This window comes from Protomyctophum parallelum, assembly GCF_964188405.1.
Source record: "Protomyctophum parallelum genome assembly, chromosome: 5".
Classification (NCBI taxonomy): domain Eukaryota; kingdom Metazoa; phylum Chordata; class Actinopteri; order Myctophiformes; family Myctophidae; genus Protomyctophum; species Protomyctophum parallelum.
The window spans coordinates 32,956,675-32,976,043 of NC_139702.1; the positions used below are offsets into that span (position 1 = coordinate 32,956,675).

The window sequence follows — 19,369 nt, forward strand, 5'->3', positions numbered from 1 at the left end:
ACTCTTGTTAGGAAAGAAAGGACCCAGCTGCAAGACGCTTGGAGATGACGTGAAATAGTAGTCTAGAGATTTGCCCACGGGGGTTACATGTGCGGATAGAAGAAAACTAGTCTTTTTATAACAATAATACCAATTTAAAGGTAAGCTGATCTGGGCTATTTTGATTAGTTTATTTTCGGGTGAGCCTGAGTCAGTATACTGTAGCAGAAGTATTTGGGGGGTTGAATTTGCTAATCTTTCCAAAGATTTTTGTTTGTGAGTTATGCTTGTTTTCTTGAATTTACACTATTAATTAATTAATGCTCAAAGTTAGCTATGTTACGTTACACAACGGGTCAAATAAACCATGTTTTAAGTTAGTTTTGAGTATGTATTCTTGGTTGGATGTATTTTGTTGATGTAGCGTAACTTGTCAGCTACAAAGTGGATTATGTTTGCACTTTGCAGTGATGATGAGCCAGATAAGATAACCAACACCACATTCATTCCATAATATGTTGCTGGAAACCCTACATTTCCAACTAAGGGTTACAAAGGGTCACAATCATAATTGTGTGCAGCGTCAGTGTGAAGGAAAAACAGTATGGGACCATGCGTACAGTAGGAAACATTTTTCTGTGTGTCCTGAACCATTCCAGATTGTACCATGCTGCCCCTGAAGGAGAAGGACAAACCTATAATCAAGAAGCTGCTGTCAGCTGGATGCTGTGCACACTGTGTGCTCAGATTCTGCAGTGTGCGCACGGCAGGTGCCTACCAGAAGCCCTATGAGGTAGATCACTAACATTAAGGTTAACTGAACTTTGAGATTAACCTAGGGTGACCATATATTCAGCCCCTAGAGATATTTGTCGGGACTCCGGACAGGCGGACACACACAGCTTGAAAACAGGACAATCCCGGCCAAACCAGGACGTCTGGTCACCCTGCCTAGGTTAATCACTTGAACCATAATATCCCTAACATTCACAGAAAATAGGCAAGCCAAAATCTGCAAGCTGATTGTTATATTACAATAATGGTAGCATGAGCTGGTTGGGTAAATTAAGCTGTTTTAGTCTTATCGGGTGTGGAGCCTCTTTGTGTGTAATAACCTGTTGGTTGGGTGGGTTCAGTCTGCACATTATGCAAAGTGTTGTCTAGTTACTGAATACACTCCTTGTGCATAACATGCATTTTCTTTAATTCCTTCAGGATACAGTAAAAGAACTTCAAGTTTTCATAAGTGATGCAGCGAACAACTTACAAGACACATCCGTACCAGAACCCACAGGTGGAAACGACGCTGAAGGTTCATCGGTACCCACCGAAGACCCACCGAGTAAAAAGATGAAGCTGTCATTGACTGACATCAAACCAGAGGGAGGCTCTGATGATGTAGTTTCCATGGCAACAGACCAAGTCAGCCTAAAAGCCAAGGAGTCACAGTGTGCAGTATGCTTAGGCATTCTACCAGAGTTCAGTGATAAAACCAATGCCATGAAGGTGTGTGTTCAGACTCTTTAGGATTTGTATCATATTTATCATTTGTCACTGGCATCATCATGGCGCTGTTGGGTGACATCAGTGAAATCTGAGGTTAACCATTCTTTTTCTCTTGATGCAGATTGTGGAGGCAGTGAAGACAGGAAACTATGAGTGTGACAGCATGATGCTGTCCGTCTCTCTCCCTGCTCAGCTACGTATCAGAGAGGTGTGTGTTTCTGTGTGAGAGAAAGAAAAGCCCTTTAGAAAACACACGCGGAATGCATTCAGTTAATCATGCAATTAAGCATTTGGATATGTAAAATGATGCTATTATGAATTCTGTCTGTGAAAATTAACCTGTTAAAGGGAATGTCATTCAGGTAAAAATTATGTATACAGTGTTATTCTTGTTGGCAAGGGCAGCACCAAAACTATGTACATGAATATTCTGAACAACCCACTTCTAAAGCCGGAAAACAAATACTGTAATCCCGATTGTACTCCATTGTGTTGTGACATTGCTGATCTGTTGAAATTGAACCAAAAACGTTGACTTAGTGGAGACTTGTCTTCTACTTTCATCTAAATAAAACTTCCTATTGTTGTCAGTCACAGGCATGTGATGCAAGACTTGGAGACCATACATTTCAAAGCTGTTACACTTCAATTAGTGTGCCTAATTTAAGGCTTAATTTATACTCTGTCTGAAAGTAGCAGATCTACATGCTCAATTTCTTTGCATTGGCTATTACATTGTGCATAACATAATAAACTAATAATAATGCATGCATTGTACATATATTGTACAAAGGCGTGTATCAGGATCCTTACCACTGTTTGTGGATATGTTCAAGTTTGTTGCAATCTCCACAGAAAGGAACACAGTCATTTATTTGTAGTCTGTTGTAACAATGTAATTATGCAGCATTTATAGCCCATGTGGCTTTTTTTTTTATCCCTCAGCATTCCTGTTGGCTGTATGTGAAGAAGGAAGTGAGGTAATCATCAGCATCTTTTCTTTACTGTACTGTAATGCACTGCACATTTAACATGTGTTTTTCAAAATTACAATTACATTATGTCTTTTCTGGTTGATGTCTGTGGATAGAGCCAAGTTGATGACTCTAGACCAGGATGATATCATCCTGGTGAAGGAGGCGTTCAAGTGGATCGTGCAGAGCCACATCAACAAGGAACTTGGAGGTGTTACCATGGTCGCAAAGGTACATGACCCTGTGACCTGGAAGTTTACAATCTTACAAAGAGTGCCTGAATTGATGGCTAAGACGGAAATAGCAAGACATTCCATCTCTTGTTTACTTCCCGTATCTTTGTGAAGTGGGCGGACGCCTATTTAGGAGACCAGAAGCAGGTTGGAGTCTATTCATTCCAATGGAAGAGTGAACGTGAACACAGCTTCTGAACCATTAATTGGTCACTGAACTAAATATTAGACCCGATCATCACAAGCCACACAATATGATTTTCATACTAAAATGGCTTTTTGTAGCAAGACAAATCAGGAGAAAATGACTTTATCGAACATTCTCTGTCCTAGAAACACACTCTTGTGCGATCTAGTACCAGTAAACATAGGACAACGGTGCCCACTTAGGAGACCATTTGTAGGATTTATGTACCATGTCGTCTCTAGTTGTTCCAATTGGGATGGTGTATCTTCCTACGTTAACAATCTTTGTTTGAGGAGCAGCTTTTTCAAGGAGACTAGGAAGTCATGGGCAGAGAATATATTAGTCACTCTGTCATTGTCAGTGTACCGATATGTTATCTTATCTACTTAAAATGCTTGATACTGCACTGCATATATTTTGGTCACCCAGCCATTACATTTCACTCCATTACAGTAGTGTCCATATTCTCTTGTCTCCTGTGAAACAGATGATGACCTTTCAGAGTGCACTAGAGGTCAACCTCAGTTTCACCCACCCCGAGACAGACTCAGACTGCCACTTTCTGTAAGTTCACTTTGTACAGAGAGAGAGAGAAACGCATTTTAGTTTCATTTACAGAAGGTAGTAGTTTTTTTTGTTTTAATATTTTGTGTGCGGGCACGTGTGCGGGCGGGCACGCCGTTCAATAACGGGGCCCAGTCTCTTTGGCACCGAACCTGAAAATTTATTTTCTGTGAGACTTTACAAACACTTAACTTTACAAATACTCTATAGCTATAACAATGACAACTATCATAATATAGAGCTGTTAAATGCTTATTTTAACACAAGAGAATCACTGCACAGGGCAAAAGTAAAAAATGCCAGCCAATAGATCTAACCCAATGCATGTCTCTTGAAGTACTATAGAAGATAATTGTATAATTTAAATACGGTAGAACATTTGTCAGGTGTGTGGCTGAAATCATAAAGTGAATGTGTGTGTGAAGAAATGAGAGTTGGTTCAACTATCCGTCTCTCTCTCACGTAGTTCCACAACATGTCCAGACGCCTTCAAACCAACTAAGAACAAAGAGGTAAGAAAAATAAAGATCTCAAGAGTCAAGATAATGTATTTTATATTGTACCAGATGAAATTGTTCAGTTTGGACAGAATATCTAACGATCAAGGTTTTTTTTTGGACATACATAATATCCAAAAGATTGTATTTACCTAAAACAGAGAAAGCATTGTCATGATTTTAGATTTTTAGCTATATATCGTCTCTGTCTGATGGAAACCTTAAATGTCCAGAACTGTTACTTTTCAGGATTAAAATATAAAAGTATCAAAAATAGCTGATTGACAAGCTCAAAACAAGTTAAGAACTTGCAGATCTGCTATTTTTGCTACTTTTGTTTGTGTGTGTGTGTGGTGTCCTGGCCACAGCATCACAATAAGTTAATTTCTTTTGGAATAAACTGCTTTCCGCTTCCATTGTTTTTTCCCCCTATGTTCTTGTAGTCAATGTACACGAGAATGGCAGTAGTCAAAGCCCTGGACAATATACGTGCTGACAAGTTCACTGCGTAAGTGTGACAAGCTGAGATACAATGTTATAGGTCCAGACTTAGGGCTGAAACTATCCATTACATTCTTTGTAATTATTCTACTGATTGCATTTGAGTAATTGAAAAATTGAGAACTGTTCTTTAATTGTAATTGTTTAGCGATCAATCAAAAATTCAAATTATTTTTCTTAAAATGATCGATTTAGGGCCGATTCATACTCCTATTTTAGAGCCGAATAAAAGTCGGTTCGGTGCTGTAGAGCCTACTACAGTGCCGAAATCATTTCGGCACTACAGCGCCGAAACAGCGGTAAAATAGGAGTATGAATCGGCCCTTAGTCTGATGAACCACTTAAGCCGTAGTTTGGGCTTTGTTGTACATTGGTGTTGCATGAAATTAGCTGAACTACAAGTTCACAGTGCTTTGCATCATGACACAGTTTCAGCTAAACTGATAATCCTTTAATATAATTAAATATATATATATATATATATATATATATATATTATATATCAATATAATTGATTAAATCGATTGGTTGGATTAACTGTTGTGCCCCTAAACTTTTTTTTCCTTTTTACTGGCCGTCACTTATTAATTGATTATCTTTTGTAATAATTTGAAAATGTCTTCCCTTTTGTTTAGACACTACCCATGTCCTCCTATACAGCCGACAACCAAGTGTACAACACAGGAGATCCAGTGTGTTCATGCATCTGTCTTTGTGGCTGGTACGATATTATGATATATTGTCGTCATATTTGAGTAGATGCATGGTCTATGCTCTGTGTATTATAAACCGTGACATAGAGCTCAAGTAGATTGCACTATTTATGAAATGGGTATATGGGATTAAGTCATAATGTATTTGTGTACGTTTGGGTCCATGGGTCAAGCTGAAAACATTTGGGAACTCCTGCACTAGCCAGCTGTCAACAAACATCCAGAGGACTAGTCTAGTCCCGATCTAGTGCCGATATTTTCAAGATTGGCTGGCCTCTAAGGCCCTATACGCCCCGTTCAGGCCAAAAAAAGCCTTTGCGCCGCGGAGACAAGCAACCACCTGTAAATTTTTCTTGTTTATCATCAGCTACAATTATTGTACATTGCAATATGTGCATAATTTCAATTATGTTCTCTCACTTCTCATTTTAATATTCATGGTCGTAAATCTGTACAAAATGTGTTATTGGTACAGTTAATTCAAGTAGACATACTGTATAAAGCCTACTAGCCTAGTATGGCTCTTGTATTGGTCTGGCCCTGGACAGACGTGCCTAGAAGATGCACTCCATCATGTCTTTCCTATTCTCATCTCTGTGTATGGTGGCATTTAGGGAGGTACAACAAGTTCAGTCGCACCCTGCCTCAGACTCCATGGGTGATTGATGGAGAGAGAAAAATGGAGTCTTCAGTGGAGGAGCTGATCGCTGCGCCTATTATTAGCACTTTCAGAGCAGATGGTGGGTTCAAATTCATTTGCCTAGCTAAATAATGACTGAGACAGTATACAGAGTGTTGTAATGTAAAATGTGTTGGCAATCAACAAGCTGTCAACTGTTGATTTGTGGACAGGCTTCAACTTCTCCTCATCGGGAAGAGAAGATGTTGATGTTCGAACTCTTGGAAATGGTGAGAGCCCCCCAAAAGTGCCTTTGCGTTTGTTGTCCCTTCAAATTCACAAATGACTTTTTAAGTTAAACTCCTTACACTGGTAACGTACTTCACAGTTACACCTCTTAACTAATTTTACTATGCCAATTTGTCAACTGACCTCACTGTGTGTGTGTGTGTGTGTGTGTGTGTGTTGGGTCAACAGGTCGTCCATTTGCAATGGAGCTGATGAATCCTCATCGAATCAGGTTGACCAAACAGGAAGTAAAACAGATACAAGAGGTACTTTCTCTCACTAGGGGTGTGTGTGTGTGTGTGTGTGTGTGTGTGTGTGTGTGTGTGTGTGTGTGTGTGTGTGTGTGTGTGTGTGTGTGTGTGTGTGTGTGTGTGTGTGTGTGTGTGTGTGTGTGTGTGTGTGTGTGTGTGTGTGTGTGTGTGTGTGTGTGTGTGTGTGTGTGTGTGTGTGCGCGCGCATTCACTCACACGTGCTGTACTTGTTCCCCTCATAGACCATCAACAAATCTTCAGAGAAAATCAGAGTGAGAGATCTACAGATTGTATCGAGGTATATAATTTTCTCTGACGCACACACCACACATGCATGTTGGTTCCAGACTGGACATCTGTGTTGCAGATCCTTCCCCTTCTCTCTCTTTATGTCCCATCTCTCTACAATGACTTGTCTGAAGAAAATGAAAAGCAAAACACTGTCACCTGTGTGTATTAAGAGACTCCATGGCTCATATGAAGGAGGGTGAAGAAGAGAAAACTAAATCGTACACAGCTCTCGTCTGGAGCCAGAAACCCCTACAGAAAGAAGACATCACATTTATCGACGATATTAAAGTGAGTGTGTTTCCTGACACACAACATTCAGGAATCTCTATATGCATACACACATATATCTTCTTATCTGGCTCACAACCGACAGTGTAACCTGCAGTACTGCTGAAACCAGCAGTTAATGGAATAGAATAGAGCACTGTATGAGTCGAGTGCATAATAATACACCCATCGACATGTGATAGAGCAGTCTCTGGGGTGTGAGGAGGATATTGCATAAAAAAATTGGCAAAACACTTGGATGTTAACATTGACCGCCAGCAAAACCTCCAGTGCTGTCAGCTACCACCACCATATACAGCTCTCAGTTTTACTTGGAAAACTCTTCTGTTTCCCTTCACCAAAAATCAGGAAGTGAAATCAGCTTTGTTCAATCCACCTTAATCTGAGGCAGCCTCTAAAGATCGGTGTGCGGGCTGCCATCTTGCTACAGGCAAAATACAGTGACCTGAGCATTGCTTAGCGACGGGGAGCTACTACATTAGTTCTAGTGATCTAATCAGCCGGATCATAACATACTATGAAAATGCACAAATCCAGAAAAGGTTGAGCACCACCTTTACCGTGGGCGCAAAATGTGTGAACTCTTTCAATTTATGTTAATTCCTTGTTGTATACAAATAAGAGCATGGTTGAATATAGTGATTTACATTGAATTTATAGTCCAGATCGTGCTCCAGTGTAGCTTGAGAAAACTAGGGGTTACGTATGTAACCAAAGTTCTATAACAGCGAGCAAGGCTGCTCACTATGGGAGTTTGCGCCCCCTGGCGTAAACACAGAAGCATTTATATAAACTCACAGACACCTTTGGCTGGGACTTTAGACGTCATGACGTTGAAACCCCGCCCGCCGGGGCACAGTATAACTGTGCATCAACGTCCTACGTCTTCATTCGATAACAATTGTTTTCTTCTCAAGCAATCAAGAAGGGAATCTTGGTGAGCAGCCTTGCTCGCTGTTATAGAACTTTGGTTACATACTTAACCTCTAGTTCTCATAATCAGCTTAGCAAGGCTGCTCACTATGGGAGACTTCATCAACTCCCTTATTGTCATCGCGAAGTCTGGACCCCTAGGGCCCGTACCTTTTATCTGTGAGCAAAGGACCACAGCACGTCCCTCAACAGGACTACTGCACCCCATTGGGAAGGCCAATCAGACCCAAGTCTGCCATATGTGCCTAAGAGGGGACGACAGAACAACCGTCTTAACGCCCTGGAGAAAACCAACGTCCCCCGCGGGGAACTAAGTCTCTCCACTAACTGGAGGCCACGCCCAGGACCGCATGCGCCACTGGCGCTGCTGTCACATCCAGTCTATAGAAGGTGGCAAAGGTGGAAGACGATGCCCAACTTGCAGCGGAACAAACATCCTGAACAGAGACCCCCCTACAGAGGGCCCAGGACGATGCCATACCCCTCGTGGAATGTGCCTTCAACCCCACGGGAGGCACCATATCCCTACCAGAGTAGGCCCGCTCTATAGCCTCCACGATCCACTGGGAAAGCCTAATCTTTGAGATCAGTCCCACAGTCTTGGGATCCCAGGAGACAAACAGTTGTGTAGTCTTCCTCGTCACCTCAGTCCTGTCCAAATACAACCTCACCGGACAGAGGTTATGCCTCCTCCTATCCTCCTCAGAGGCAAAGGGGGGCGGACAGAACGCCGCCAAGTCCATCGGAACCGGGGTAGCTAGGCGGTTCTTAGGTAAAAATGCCGGATTGGTCTTCATGACCACCCTTGCATCCCCATTGAACCTCATGCATTCCGCACTCGTGGACAAAGCATGGATATCACTGACCCTTTTAGCGGTCACCAAAGCTAATAATAACGCTGTCTTCAGCGACAATAGCTTCATACTCAACTCCTCCAAGGGCTCAAACGGTGGCCGGGACAGAGAGTCCAAAACCAAAGCAAGGTCCCACGAGGGGACCAGAGACTTGGTCACCGGATGAAGGTGGCTAGCCCCCTTCATGAACTGGGAGCTGGCCCACCGTCTTGTCCTCAAACCCGATGTGGCAGGCTGAGATAGTAGCCAGATACACCTTGACAGTACTAAAGGTTCTGCCTTTGTCCAAGAGGTCCTGGAGGAACGGCAGAACGACCCTTACTGGTGCTTGAAATGGCACAACTTGAGCTGGTGAACACCAGTCTTCAAACAACCGCCACCTCATATCATAAGCATCCCTGGTCGACTGCGCCCTCGCACACTGAATAGTGTCGATGACGCTCTGGGGAAGACCCTCCGCGCCAAGATTCAACCTCTCACGGGCCAAGCCCAGAGGTCTAGATCTTCCGGCCGTGGGTGGAATATCTCGCCTCCCGCCTGGGTCAATAGGTCCCTGCGCAACGGAAGCTGCCAGGGCCGACCGTACAAGAGAGGGACTATGTCTGACCTCCAAGAGCCCCACCCTGGGGCCACTAAGATCACTGACAGGTGCTGTGTCCTCACCCTCTCCAGCGTGGGAAGGATGAGAGACAACGGGGGAAACGAGTAAAGTAGGCCCTGGGGCCAACGGTGCGCCAAGGCATCCAAACCTAGCGGAGCCGTCCCTGCTAAGACGAAGAACAGAGGACACTTGCTGTTCTCTTCCGACGCAAACAGATACACTCGTGGCTCGCCGAACCTCTCCCACATCTGCCTGGCCACTGTTTTGTGCAGTGACCAAGCCGCATAGAGGTATCGGCCCCTGGACAACAGATCCGCCCCGTGTTCTGGAGTCCCGGAACGTGGGAGGCTCTGACCGAAAGAAGGTGCTCGTCGCACCATAACGTCAGTCTGTGTGCTAGCACATGCAGTTTGGTGGACCGTAGGCCCCCCTGCTTGTTGATATAGCACATCGTCGTTGTGTTGTCCGTCCTGACCAGGACATGGAAACCGCTGATGAACCGTTCGAAATGCTGCAACGCCAACATTACCGCCATCAGCTCCAGGTAATTTATGTGGGCAGACTTGATGCTGCCACTCCATACACCCCTGGCTGTCCTGCCTTCGTGGGTGGCACCCCACCCAGACAGGCTGGCATCCGTCGTGAGTACTTTCCGGGATACGACCATTCCCATAATCACGCCTTATGAGAGGAATTGAGCGCCTCTCCACTGACGTAATGCCTCGAAGCAACCCACCGACACGTTCACAAGATGATGACAACGGTGTTGTCTTACACCCAGTGACTGCATCCACCTCTGAAATGGTCTCATGTACAATCTGCCTAGCCGAACAACGGATATTGCAGAGGCCATGAGACCCGCCAACCTCTGACAGGTTCGGAACGGGACCCTGTTGCCCGTCCGAAACAACGCCAGACATGACTGAAAAGAGCGGATCCTCTCGTCGGAGAGACGCGCCGTGAAAGACACAGCGTTCAACGTCATGCCTATGTAATCTATTGATTGCGTCGGCACTAACACGCTCTTGGCGTAATTTATGCTGAAACCCAGAGACGTCAAGTGATCTACCACCCAGTCTGTGTGTAGTCGCAGTGTCGATGCCGAGTCCGCATAAATCAGCCAGTCGTCCACGTACATCGCTGCCTGTGTACACTTCACAAAAGTCTTAGGACTTAGTGACAGTCCGAACGGAAGGACCAGATATTTGTATATCTGTCCCTTGAAGCCGAACCGCAGGAATTTTCTGTGTGGTGGGTAGATGGGAATGTGGAAATACGCGTCTCTGAGATCGAGAGTTGTATACCAGTCCCCTCGACGCATCATGCGCAGCAGAGCCTTGCTCGTGAGCATTTTGAAGTGAAACACTTTCAAATAGCCGTTCAGAGCACGTAGGTCTAGAATGGGCCGCATGCCCCCCCCCCCCCCCTTTCTTCTTCACGAGAAAGTAGCGGGAGTAAAACCCGGTGTTGCTCTGCTCCATGGACACCACACGTATAGCCTTCTTCTCCAACAGAGACGTTATCTCGTCCTGGAGAACCTCGGCTGCCTGACCACTCGCTTGCGAGAACAGAACGCTCCCACAAGTGGGAGGTCTTCGAGATGGTGTTTAACACCCAAGGATGAACACCACAACGATTCCACTCCTGTAGACACAGCGCCAGAGGGGTTGAAGCCAGCTCCGAACCTTCTTGTGGTAGAGCGGCGCCCCTTACGGTCAGAACCTGGGCCTGGGGCCTCTGTCCTGCAATATGGGCCTGGGGCTCTGGTGCTGTGTCCACGGCAGTTACACTTGCATTTCGGCCGACAGCCACGGGCCTCCTTGAAGGCCCGGGCTGCGGGCCCATTCCCTTGAGTTTCAAGTGACGATTCATGAGACCGGTTTTCAGTAGAGAACACTGCTTTATTAAGAAAAGTGGTGGCACAGAAAACACTGGAGAGACATTCATTTTCGAAAAACAAGTCCTCTTCCTGTCTACACCAAGAGCGTTCGGCATAAGGCCCGAGGCCACTATGCTGCGCTTCAGAGAAACTCGGGGAAGGGTGGGGGAGACAGTGTCCGATGTCTCCCCGAGGGGCAGGTCCGGTCATTTCGCCTTCCTGCCAGGTGGCCCTCCTTTCCTGGCCCCTTTGCGGGGGCCGCCGGCCGGAGAAGCCGAGGGGCGCCTGGGCCTGTCGGCCTTCTTGCGGTTGCGAGGTGGGCGGGAAGATGAGGAAGCCGCTGACGGAGCCCTCTGAGCGTCGGGGACCTTGAAGGTGCTCCTCCTGGACCTGGAACGATCGTCCCTGTCCTTGGTGCGCTCGTAGGTCGGCCTGTAGGGTTGAGCCTGCTTGGGCCGTGCTCCAGACGCCGGGAGACAGGCGCCGATGACCTCCGTGTCAGTCTTCGTTTGTCCGTTGCGGGAGCGCATCTCCTCGATCATGGACGCGAAGAGTGTCGAAGCGGAGACTTTGTTTCAATGGATTGTGTCCCACTTTAGGGGACAGCTCCAGCCACCTGGCCCTCTCGAGGACCAGAAGTCTCGCCATGGTTCCGCCCACCATCTCCGCCTGGGCCTGAGTGAGACGGAGGAGCTCAAGGTGCAGGCGTCTCAACTCAGCCATGTGTTCGGGGGTAGGCTCGTCACCCGCCTCTAGCAGCGCATGAGACGCTGACCCTTGCAGAAGGGTCGTGGCGTTCAGTGCTCTGGCCGCAGTTGAGGCGCACTTGTAGGCAGCCTTATTAATTTTGGAGTCGTCCTTGTCCGCAGGCAAGGAGAAGTCCGGGTCCCCGTGGAAAACGTTGGGGTTGATACCCATGAGCCAGCCGGCGAAGGACTTGTCCATTGGAGGCATGGCCTCGAGGCCCGCCTGCCGTTGTCCCGCGCAGTCCAGCAGCTTCATCCCTCCGCTCAGGGAGGTGGAAGCTGAGTAAGGCTGTCCCCAGGACACCATGAGGGATTTCAGGAACCCGTCATCGAGGGGGATCTCAGCCTTGGTCTGGGACTTCACTGGGTTGCCCTGAATCCTCTTGCGAAACTGTTCGCATAGGGTGTCTTTAGCGATCAGAGGTTCAAGACTGGCCGACCAGACCACAGCGGACTGTGGCCTTCTTGAACAGATCGACTATGTCAGTGTTGTCATAGTGGAGCTGCGGTTCAGCTGGAGCAGCTGGAGCCGTTGGAGCTGCAGCGGTGCCGGCCGGTGCAACTTCAGCAGCATCTGGTGCTGCAATGGGGGCGGTGACGACGGCCGCTTGAGCGGCCTTGACGACTGGAGGCGGCTCTGCCACCTCGGCGTCGCTCTCGTTGCTGCTCTCTTCATCACCCTCCTCCTCGTCAGAGGTGTAGGAGGATGCTGAGTCCTGAGATGAGGACTCCCCGGAGTCCATCTCAGCGTCGTCCTCTCTGGGAGCCTGCACCAAGCCTGCGTTGTCATCCGCAAGAATGACAACGTCAGGGGCGTCGGGGAGTGTAGTGTCCATGTCAGCGGACCACTGCCTGGCTCCTTGTTTCAGAGCGGTGTTGTAGGCCCTCTGTGCAATAGATGTTGCAATGGCGTGGGCCGCCTCCTCAGGAGTGGCCCCACGCTTTCTATCTGCATCGTAGGCCTCCTGTGCTGCAGCCCGGGCTGCCTCACCGGGGGTCGGGGCTCCGATGAAGACGCTTGGAGAGTAGCGGTTAGGGTCAGCTGCCTCCCTGGAGGCTTCCTGACGCTGGGCCTCGTCCTCTCTCCCCCGTGCGTGGGCGTCCTGCTGGGTCCGATATGCCCTGTGGGCGCGCTTCAGTCTGCTACGCTTCAGCATGTCGGAGAAGGCAGAGCAATGTGGGCATCGCTCTGGGTTCTCCACCGCCTCCACAGCATGGCCATAACCCAGGCAGTAGAGACACTCGTCGTGCTTGTCGTCATGGGCGAGCAGGCCCCTGCATAATTTGCAGGCCCTCTGCAGGCTCTGGCTGTCAGCATCCGCTAGGGCGCGACGGCATCGACGATGGGCCTTGGTCGGGGACTCAGACATCTTATAAAGCTAAGATGCACGTGGAAGCAACAAACAAGGCAAGAGGGGGCCGAGTTAGTAGGTAGCCACGTTTAAGTGGAAGCTAGGACAGAGCTATCACTAGCTGCTGCGAAAGACCGTCACTTTTTCTTGTAATGCCAAGATACACGTGGACAAACAAGCCACAAACAAGGCTCGCTGGTTTATAGAACTCCGGTTACACACGTAACCTTCTAATAATCAGTTTCACAAGGCTGCATGCCTGTAGGAGCCGAGTTGGTAGGTAGTCACGTTAAAGTGAGGGCTAGGACAGAGCTATTGCTGGCTGCTGTGAGAGACCGTCACTTTATGTGGAGACTTAAAACAGGGCTGTCGCCAGCCACTGTAGAAGACGCCACGTGCGTGTGGAAGCTGAGAATAGGGCTATTGCTAGCCGTTATCAAAGACCGTCACACAACGTGGGAGCTAAACAGTATTATTACTATATGCTGCTCAGGTTACCACGCCGTCGAGGGTTTAGAAAAACCGCGGGACGTGTGTGTGTCGGCTAGAGCGGGCTATTAATAGCCACCGCTAACGCCGCCACACGTGTGGAAGCTAACAAAGGGTTGTGCACCGTTTTGAGCCCGTCACACGTTCGAGACCTTGAGGCCAACGAAAGTTTGTGTGGAAGCAAAAACTGGCTGTTGCTAGCCACGTTACAGACCGTCACACAGGTAATTTAAGAAGCCAGCTAGGGCCGTGGGCCACTACACAAAGCTAAATTACCACTAAGTTAGTATTAACTCAGTAAGAAAGTGGACTTACCGTCTTTCTTCTTCTCGAAGCCTCTGGGAAAAGTAGTTTCCGCGGTACCGAGAAGGCTTCTTGTCCTTTGTGGAAATAAATCAGATACTAATCCGTTTGCGCTGTGTTCACACATGAGAAGAAACAATCGAATGAAGACGTAGGATGTTGATGCACAGTTATACTGTGCCCCGGCGGGCGGGGTTTCAACGTCATGACGTCTAAAGTCCCAGCCAAAGGTGTCTGTGATTTTATATAAATGCTTCTGTGTTTACGCCAGGGGGCGCAAACTCTCATAGTGAGCAGCCTTGCTAAGCTGATTATGAGAACAAACAGGTTTAAAACCTAACGTGTCAAGGAGACGTGTTGTTAGTTTGTTATTGCGACCTCAGGTCGCATTTACTATGAAAATGTGCAATTCCCGTTAGTTGGTCCGTCACCTATGTGTGTGTGTTTGTGTGTGTGTGTGTGTGTGTGTGTGTGTGTGTGTGTGTGTGTTGTCAGGAATTGACAATAAACCAGAAGACTCCTCTGAGGGTGCTGCATCGCCGGGCGTTGGCAGTCCGAAAACGTATGATCCACAATATGAGCACCCGCTTTGTGGACCCACATCACTTTTACCTGGGGCTCAAAACCCAGGCTGGGACGTATCCTTTAATCACACACACACACACACTTTTAATGGATGCTTTAAAACATTTAGGTTATACACTTTTCTGTACCACTCTGATTTACTGTATATGCATACAGTTAAATAGTTTCACTGTTCTCCATCTTCTATTGATTTCTTACTGAACATCTTCACGACAGAGATGATGATGGTGCATTTTACACACACACACACACACACACACATTTAAGGAGGAGAAAAGTGGTTAGTTACAAATAGCTGTAGCGCTACTCTGGAGAACAAGGCCTAATTCATATTTCTAACAATTGCATCCTGTTTAACATTGCCAAAACTGTGCACAGACTGCTCCGTAACCATGATTCCCAGTTACATCAAGGAGTTTGTCCATGGGGACTTTGGTCGTACAAAGCCTAACCTTTGTCAGCTACTGAAGACAGACGCAGACATCCTGGAGCTGGATGTTGAGGTGAGACCATCTGACCTCTGCTAGCCATGGTTCACATGACGCTCATACTTCACGAGAGTCATGGATTAACTTCCGCCTGTTTTACGCAATCGCCACATTTACATTGTACATTTACATGTACATAAACATTCATATTTCAAATATAAAGTACTCACCACGTGGGCCACGGGTGTTAGAAATTTACTGGGACAGCGATTATTATGTGGCACACTTTATATTTGAAATCTGAATGTTTATGTAAACGTTTTCAGTGTAAATGTAGCGATCGCGTAAAACTGGCTTCAGTTGCATCATGACTGTCATGATTATGACTATGAGTCATGTTTCAGGGCTAGACCTTGGCATGAATTAAATGTTTTAAGAACATTCATAAATTAATGAAAGCTCAGCCATGTTGGTTCTTCTCTACTGAGATCTGACAGGCCAGAATCATGTTCCATGATGATTCCATAGCTAACATTGAGCATAATTTAACATGTATGCTTAATGATTTCCAACTCAAGTCTTGTCCGCTATACTTGTATTCAAATATAACTGGTGTGTCCTTTCAGTGGTATCATCAATAGAGCATGTAAGTGTGATAGCCTCTAGAGGGTGCCTTTGGCTGCATCTGCAGGAAAACTTCACTTGTAAAAAACATGTATTAAAAATATTTATAAAACATTTAAAAAACAAAATCTAAAAACATTTGCTGTGCAAGTGTGCATAACTGCATGTCCCTTTTATTTGCAGTGACATGCATCCAAACCTTCCGGGTTTCCTTATCACATTGAGTACCTTGCAGACACTTTATTCTCCACTTTGTAGATTCTGACTACTTATCTGGATTGGTGAACTTCATTACTTTATCATTAATGTATTCCCTGGCGAGCTGCCCAGTTTGTCTCAGTGCAGACAGCGTGGTTCAGGTAATCGAGCAGAGATTTCATTAATTCATTGGATCCCTTTCTACTCAAATGGTTGGTACATTGACAATTGACATTATCTATCCAAGTTGTTTTAAAACGTTGTTTTGTGCCCAAGGCACACCATTGGGTTTTTGAGCTTGTAGATCAGCTATTTGTGTTCATTACTGAACATGTGTGCCTATAATGACCTGCCCAAAATAGTGACACCTGGTTGAATGTGGTTAAGGTTGGTTATACTATTTAATATCTAAATGCAATGTTGAATTTATGTTATTGTGTTTGCCCCCTCAGTCTGTTGATGTGGACTGGCCACCCGCTATACCAGAGTGACCCTGCCTATCTCACTACACCAGTGACCACTTCTGGAGTCTTCAAGAGTCCTAATCTTGGAAGTATTGAGTCTGATAAAAACTAAACAAAAAGGACCATCTTTGGTGATTGGCTTATAATGAAACAAAGATTGTACTTGAAAAAGCCATCCCTAGAAGACATTATGGAATTGTGTTTGTATGAAGTGAATGTTGTATAAACTGCTTAAAGAACATTCAATGCTGTTGAAGAAAGGAGAAAAAAAGGAAATGCAATAGTTTTTGTTTTGTATCCTATCTTAAGTTTTCATTGTGATTTACCCTTTCATTCCTTTAGAACATTTTGTGAATCTCTTCAAGTTCTGTCTTTCAAATAAAGACACTGTTCCATACCTCAGATTGTGTTATGTAGCAAATTAGTTTAACTGGAGATTTGCCCCAAAATGGGATCTACCATATGGAAAAGAATAGCATTGTTGTAAAATGATCACAAAATGGTATCTTGTTACAAAGGACCAACACGTGACTTTACGTCACTGTATCCTAAATATTTGTTGAATGGTAAATTATCAAGTGATGAAAGATTTCACACCAAAACCCTGAAATGTATTCTTTTAATTTAATTCAAAATAAATACTACCACGGCAATGCAAGTCCACTATTGGGTTCTTGCCCTAATGTTTTGGTAAGAAAACAAACAAGCAAACGATCAAAAAAAAGAAGTTTGGATAAAAAAAAAAAAGTCTTCAGTTAATGCATCCAACATCATCATCATCCTTCAGCAACTTTCAAGTGGTGCCTTTTGACTCGACAACAGAATGGGTTACACTGTCTAGAATGACACAAACATAAATAAAACGGGTACTATGGTACAAAAGGGTGGGGGGGGGGTCAGAACAACCTGATGAAACCAGCACTGCAAAAAACTTCACCATGGTCCCACGTTTTTTTTTTCTTCAATTTTCTTTTCCTTTTTTAAACAAGAGGGGAGGAGTCTGTAGAAACAAACGTTACAGTGCATACTCCACAGTTAAATCCATGTCCTCTCACACAAACTTGGATGGATGCTGCATGGCCACACCCACTGGACCAAGGCAACAAGAACAGCCAGGCTCGCTCATCTCCCCGGGAAACATCCTCTCTGAACATACAAGTCAACGCAGCGTTAAAAAAAAAAGAAGAAAAAAAAAAAGGATTGAGGGCTCCAGTCCTTGACACTTTTTTTCTCTTATCCTTTTAATATTAGTTCGGAGTCATTTTTCTTTCTTTCTTTTTTTTCTCGGTCACTTCTTTTCAGCAAGCTCGAAGTACAGTCACACACAAACAAGTTCATGTCTGTCAAGATGCCACGAAAGAACAAAAACAAAAAAGGCATTGCATATTTACATTACAAAGGTGGGGGAAACATCTTTCCTTATTACACTCCCTTCCCTCAACACAGTCTGCATATGCCAGAGTCTCACGGCTCAGTTTCATGTGATATGATCAGTGACTTATTGATACAGTCAATTGAGATTAAAATCAAGTGTGAATACATTTTTTTTATGTTTTTTGTTATATCAATATTGATTCGTCATTGGTCAGACTCAGAACTCCTGACATTTTGCTATGGTAGTGTGTGTGTGTGTGTGTGTGTGTGTTTGCATGCGAGTTTTCCTTTCACCAATACTGATTTCTTAAGTCCGTCACAGCCACCGCGATGGCAGGGCTCACAGCTATAGTTTATTATTAGTGTTTGTGTGTGTGCTATGACAGCATAAGGTTTGACTCACATGTCCCTCATACAGTAAGCCACGTTCATTGTGTAAACATCCATACCACTAGTTCTACAGCTATGAGAAAGAAAAATAAAACAAAAAGGTCAACCATAACCTAAAAATGACTGAGGAAAAAAGGCCCATGTTTAAAACTATAGTAGTAACTTCTCTTCCCTGCTGGGTGTACGAAGCCAGAACAGTATCTCATCTGAGTTGTATGTGGTTGTGCTCTGTGTTGCCTGAGTGAACCGTGCAGTTTCTTGGCAGGTTAGTGTTTCTATTAAAAAAAAAGAAAAACAGGAAAATAAATTGGATTTAAAGAAATAAAGAGAAAAGAAAAAACACTGCAACAATTACGGGAATGATATAAACTTCTCTGTTCCATTTTCTTTCTCTTTTGTTCATTTTCTTTGTATTTTTCCTTTCCTGTAGAGTGTAGACAGTGATTTTTGTTGCCATGGGATAAGGGAATGTGCACTACCATGGCGATGTATGTGAAACAAAAGTTGGGTTTTGAAGCCTAGTTTATACTACTTGTGTAGATCTACAAGCTCGCAATGCATCGCAGAGCGAGACATGAGCTTGTACATCTGCTATTTTTGGTGCACGACACCCGTGCACAACTAAGTATAACTTCGGCTTTGAGTGAACCACGAGCCATGCACGCATGCTGCCTTCAAGTCCTCCTGGGAAATTCCTACTTGAGAGTTTGGAAGTTGGTTTTGGTTGGAAACAAAATGGACGCTGTAGAAAGGCTTATTTTGTGCTACTAATACAGGATCCGTATTCGGTCTGGAATTTAAAGTTTCATCGTTTTATTAAGCTCAATATTTGTTTGCGGTACAGCACTTTGGTCAACCTTGGCTGTTTTACAAATAAAATTAACTTTTTTGAAAAATCTTGGAAAAGTTCTCAGCTATTCAAAAGCTGACCGTGGCCAAATATGTATCAATTTTGGGGTGCTTGACATCAATCTTACTATGACACGTCACCAATAACACAGAACACACATTGTTGTCACCAACAATAACCAGTAACTCTTACCACCACAATTTGAACCATTACTTTTTATCGACAAAGTACTAGCAAAGTTGAGGCTCGTAGAAAATGTTGAGTTTACGACACTGCCGGGGCATCCGCGTGAGCTTGTCTCGTAATCACGATATCTCCAACATGACTTGAAGGCAGGATTATTCTCAACTAAGAATGACCCCCAAACCCCCACACACATGCCCTCCCACTCCCCCAAAACACCCTGTC

At 45.2% G+C, this 19,369-nt stretch overlaps 1 protein-coding gene across 1 annotated transcript; it reads left to right on the forward strand.

Annotated features, from left to right (window-relative positions):
* Window positions 1-15: 15 nt before the first annotated feature.
* pus10 (pseudouridine synthase 10) lies at window positions 16-16,810 on the forward strand. Its single transcript, XM_083764885.1, has 18 exons — window positions 16-140; window positions 639-772; window positions 1,195-1,485; window positions 1,607-1,693; window positions 2,431-2,465; window positions 2,576-2,690; window positions 3,367-3,443; window positions 3,910-3,955; window positions 4,384-4,448; window positions 5,077-5,162; window positions 5,769-5,894; window positions 6,007-6,063; window positions 6,251-6,327; window positions 6,555-6,610; window positions 6,774-6,891; window positions 14,544-14,686; window positions 15,037-15,136; window positions 16,336-16,810. Exons 2-18 carry the CDS (start codon window positions 647-649, stop codon window positions 16,372-16,374), a joined length of 1,644 nt encoding a protein of 547 aa, XP_083621011.1. The 5' UTR covers window positions 16-140; window positions 639-646; the 3' UTR covers window positions 16,375-16,810.
* Window positions 16,811-19,369: the final 2,559 nt, after the last annotated feature.

Bases quoted from the DNA above. Each gene is read 5' to 3' on its own strand.
- pus10 (XM_083764885.1), top strand. From the start codon at position 647: ATGCTGCCCCTGAAGGAGAAGGACAAACCTATAATCAAGAAGCTGCTG. The intron at 773-1,194 runs GTAGATCACTAA...TAATTCCTTCAG, and splicing joins CCTACCAGAAGCCCTATGAG to GATACAGTAAAAGAACTTCA. The intron at 2,691-3,366 runs GTACATGACCCT...CCTGTGAAACAG, and splicing joins GTGTTACCATGGTCGCAAAG to ATGATGACCTTTCAGAGTGC.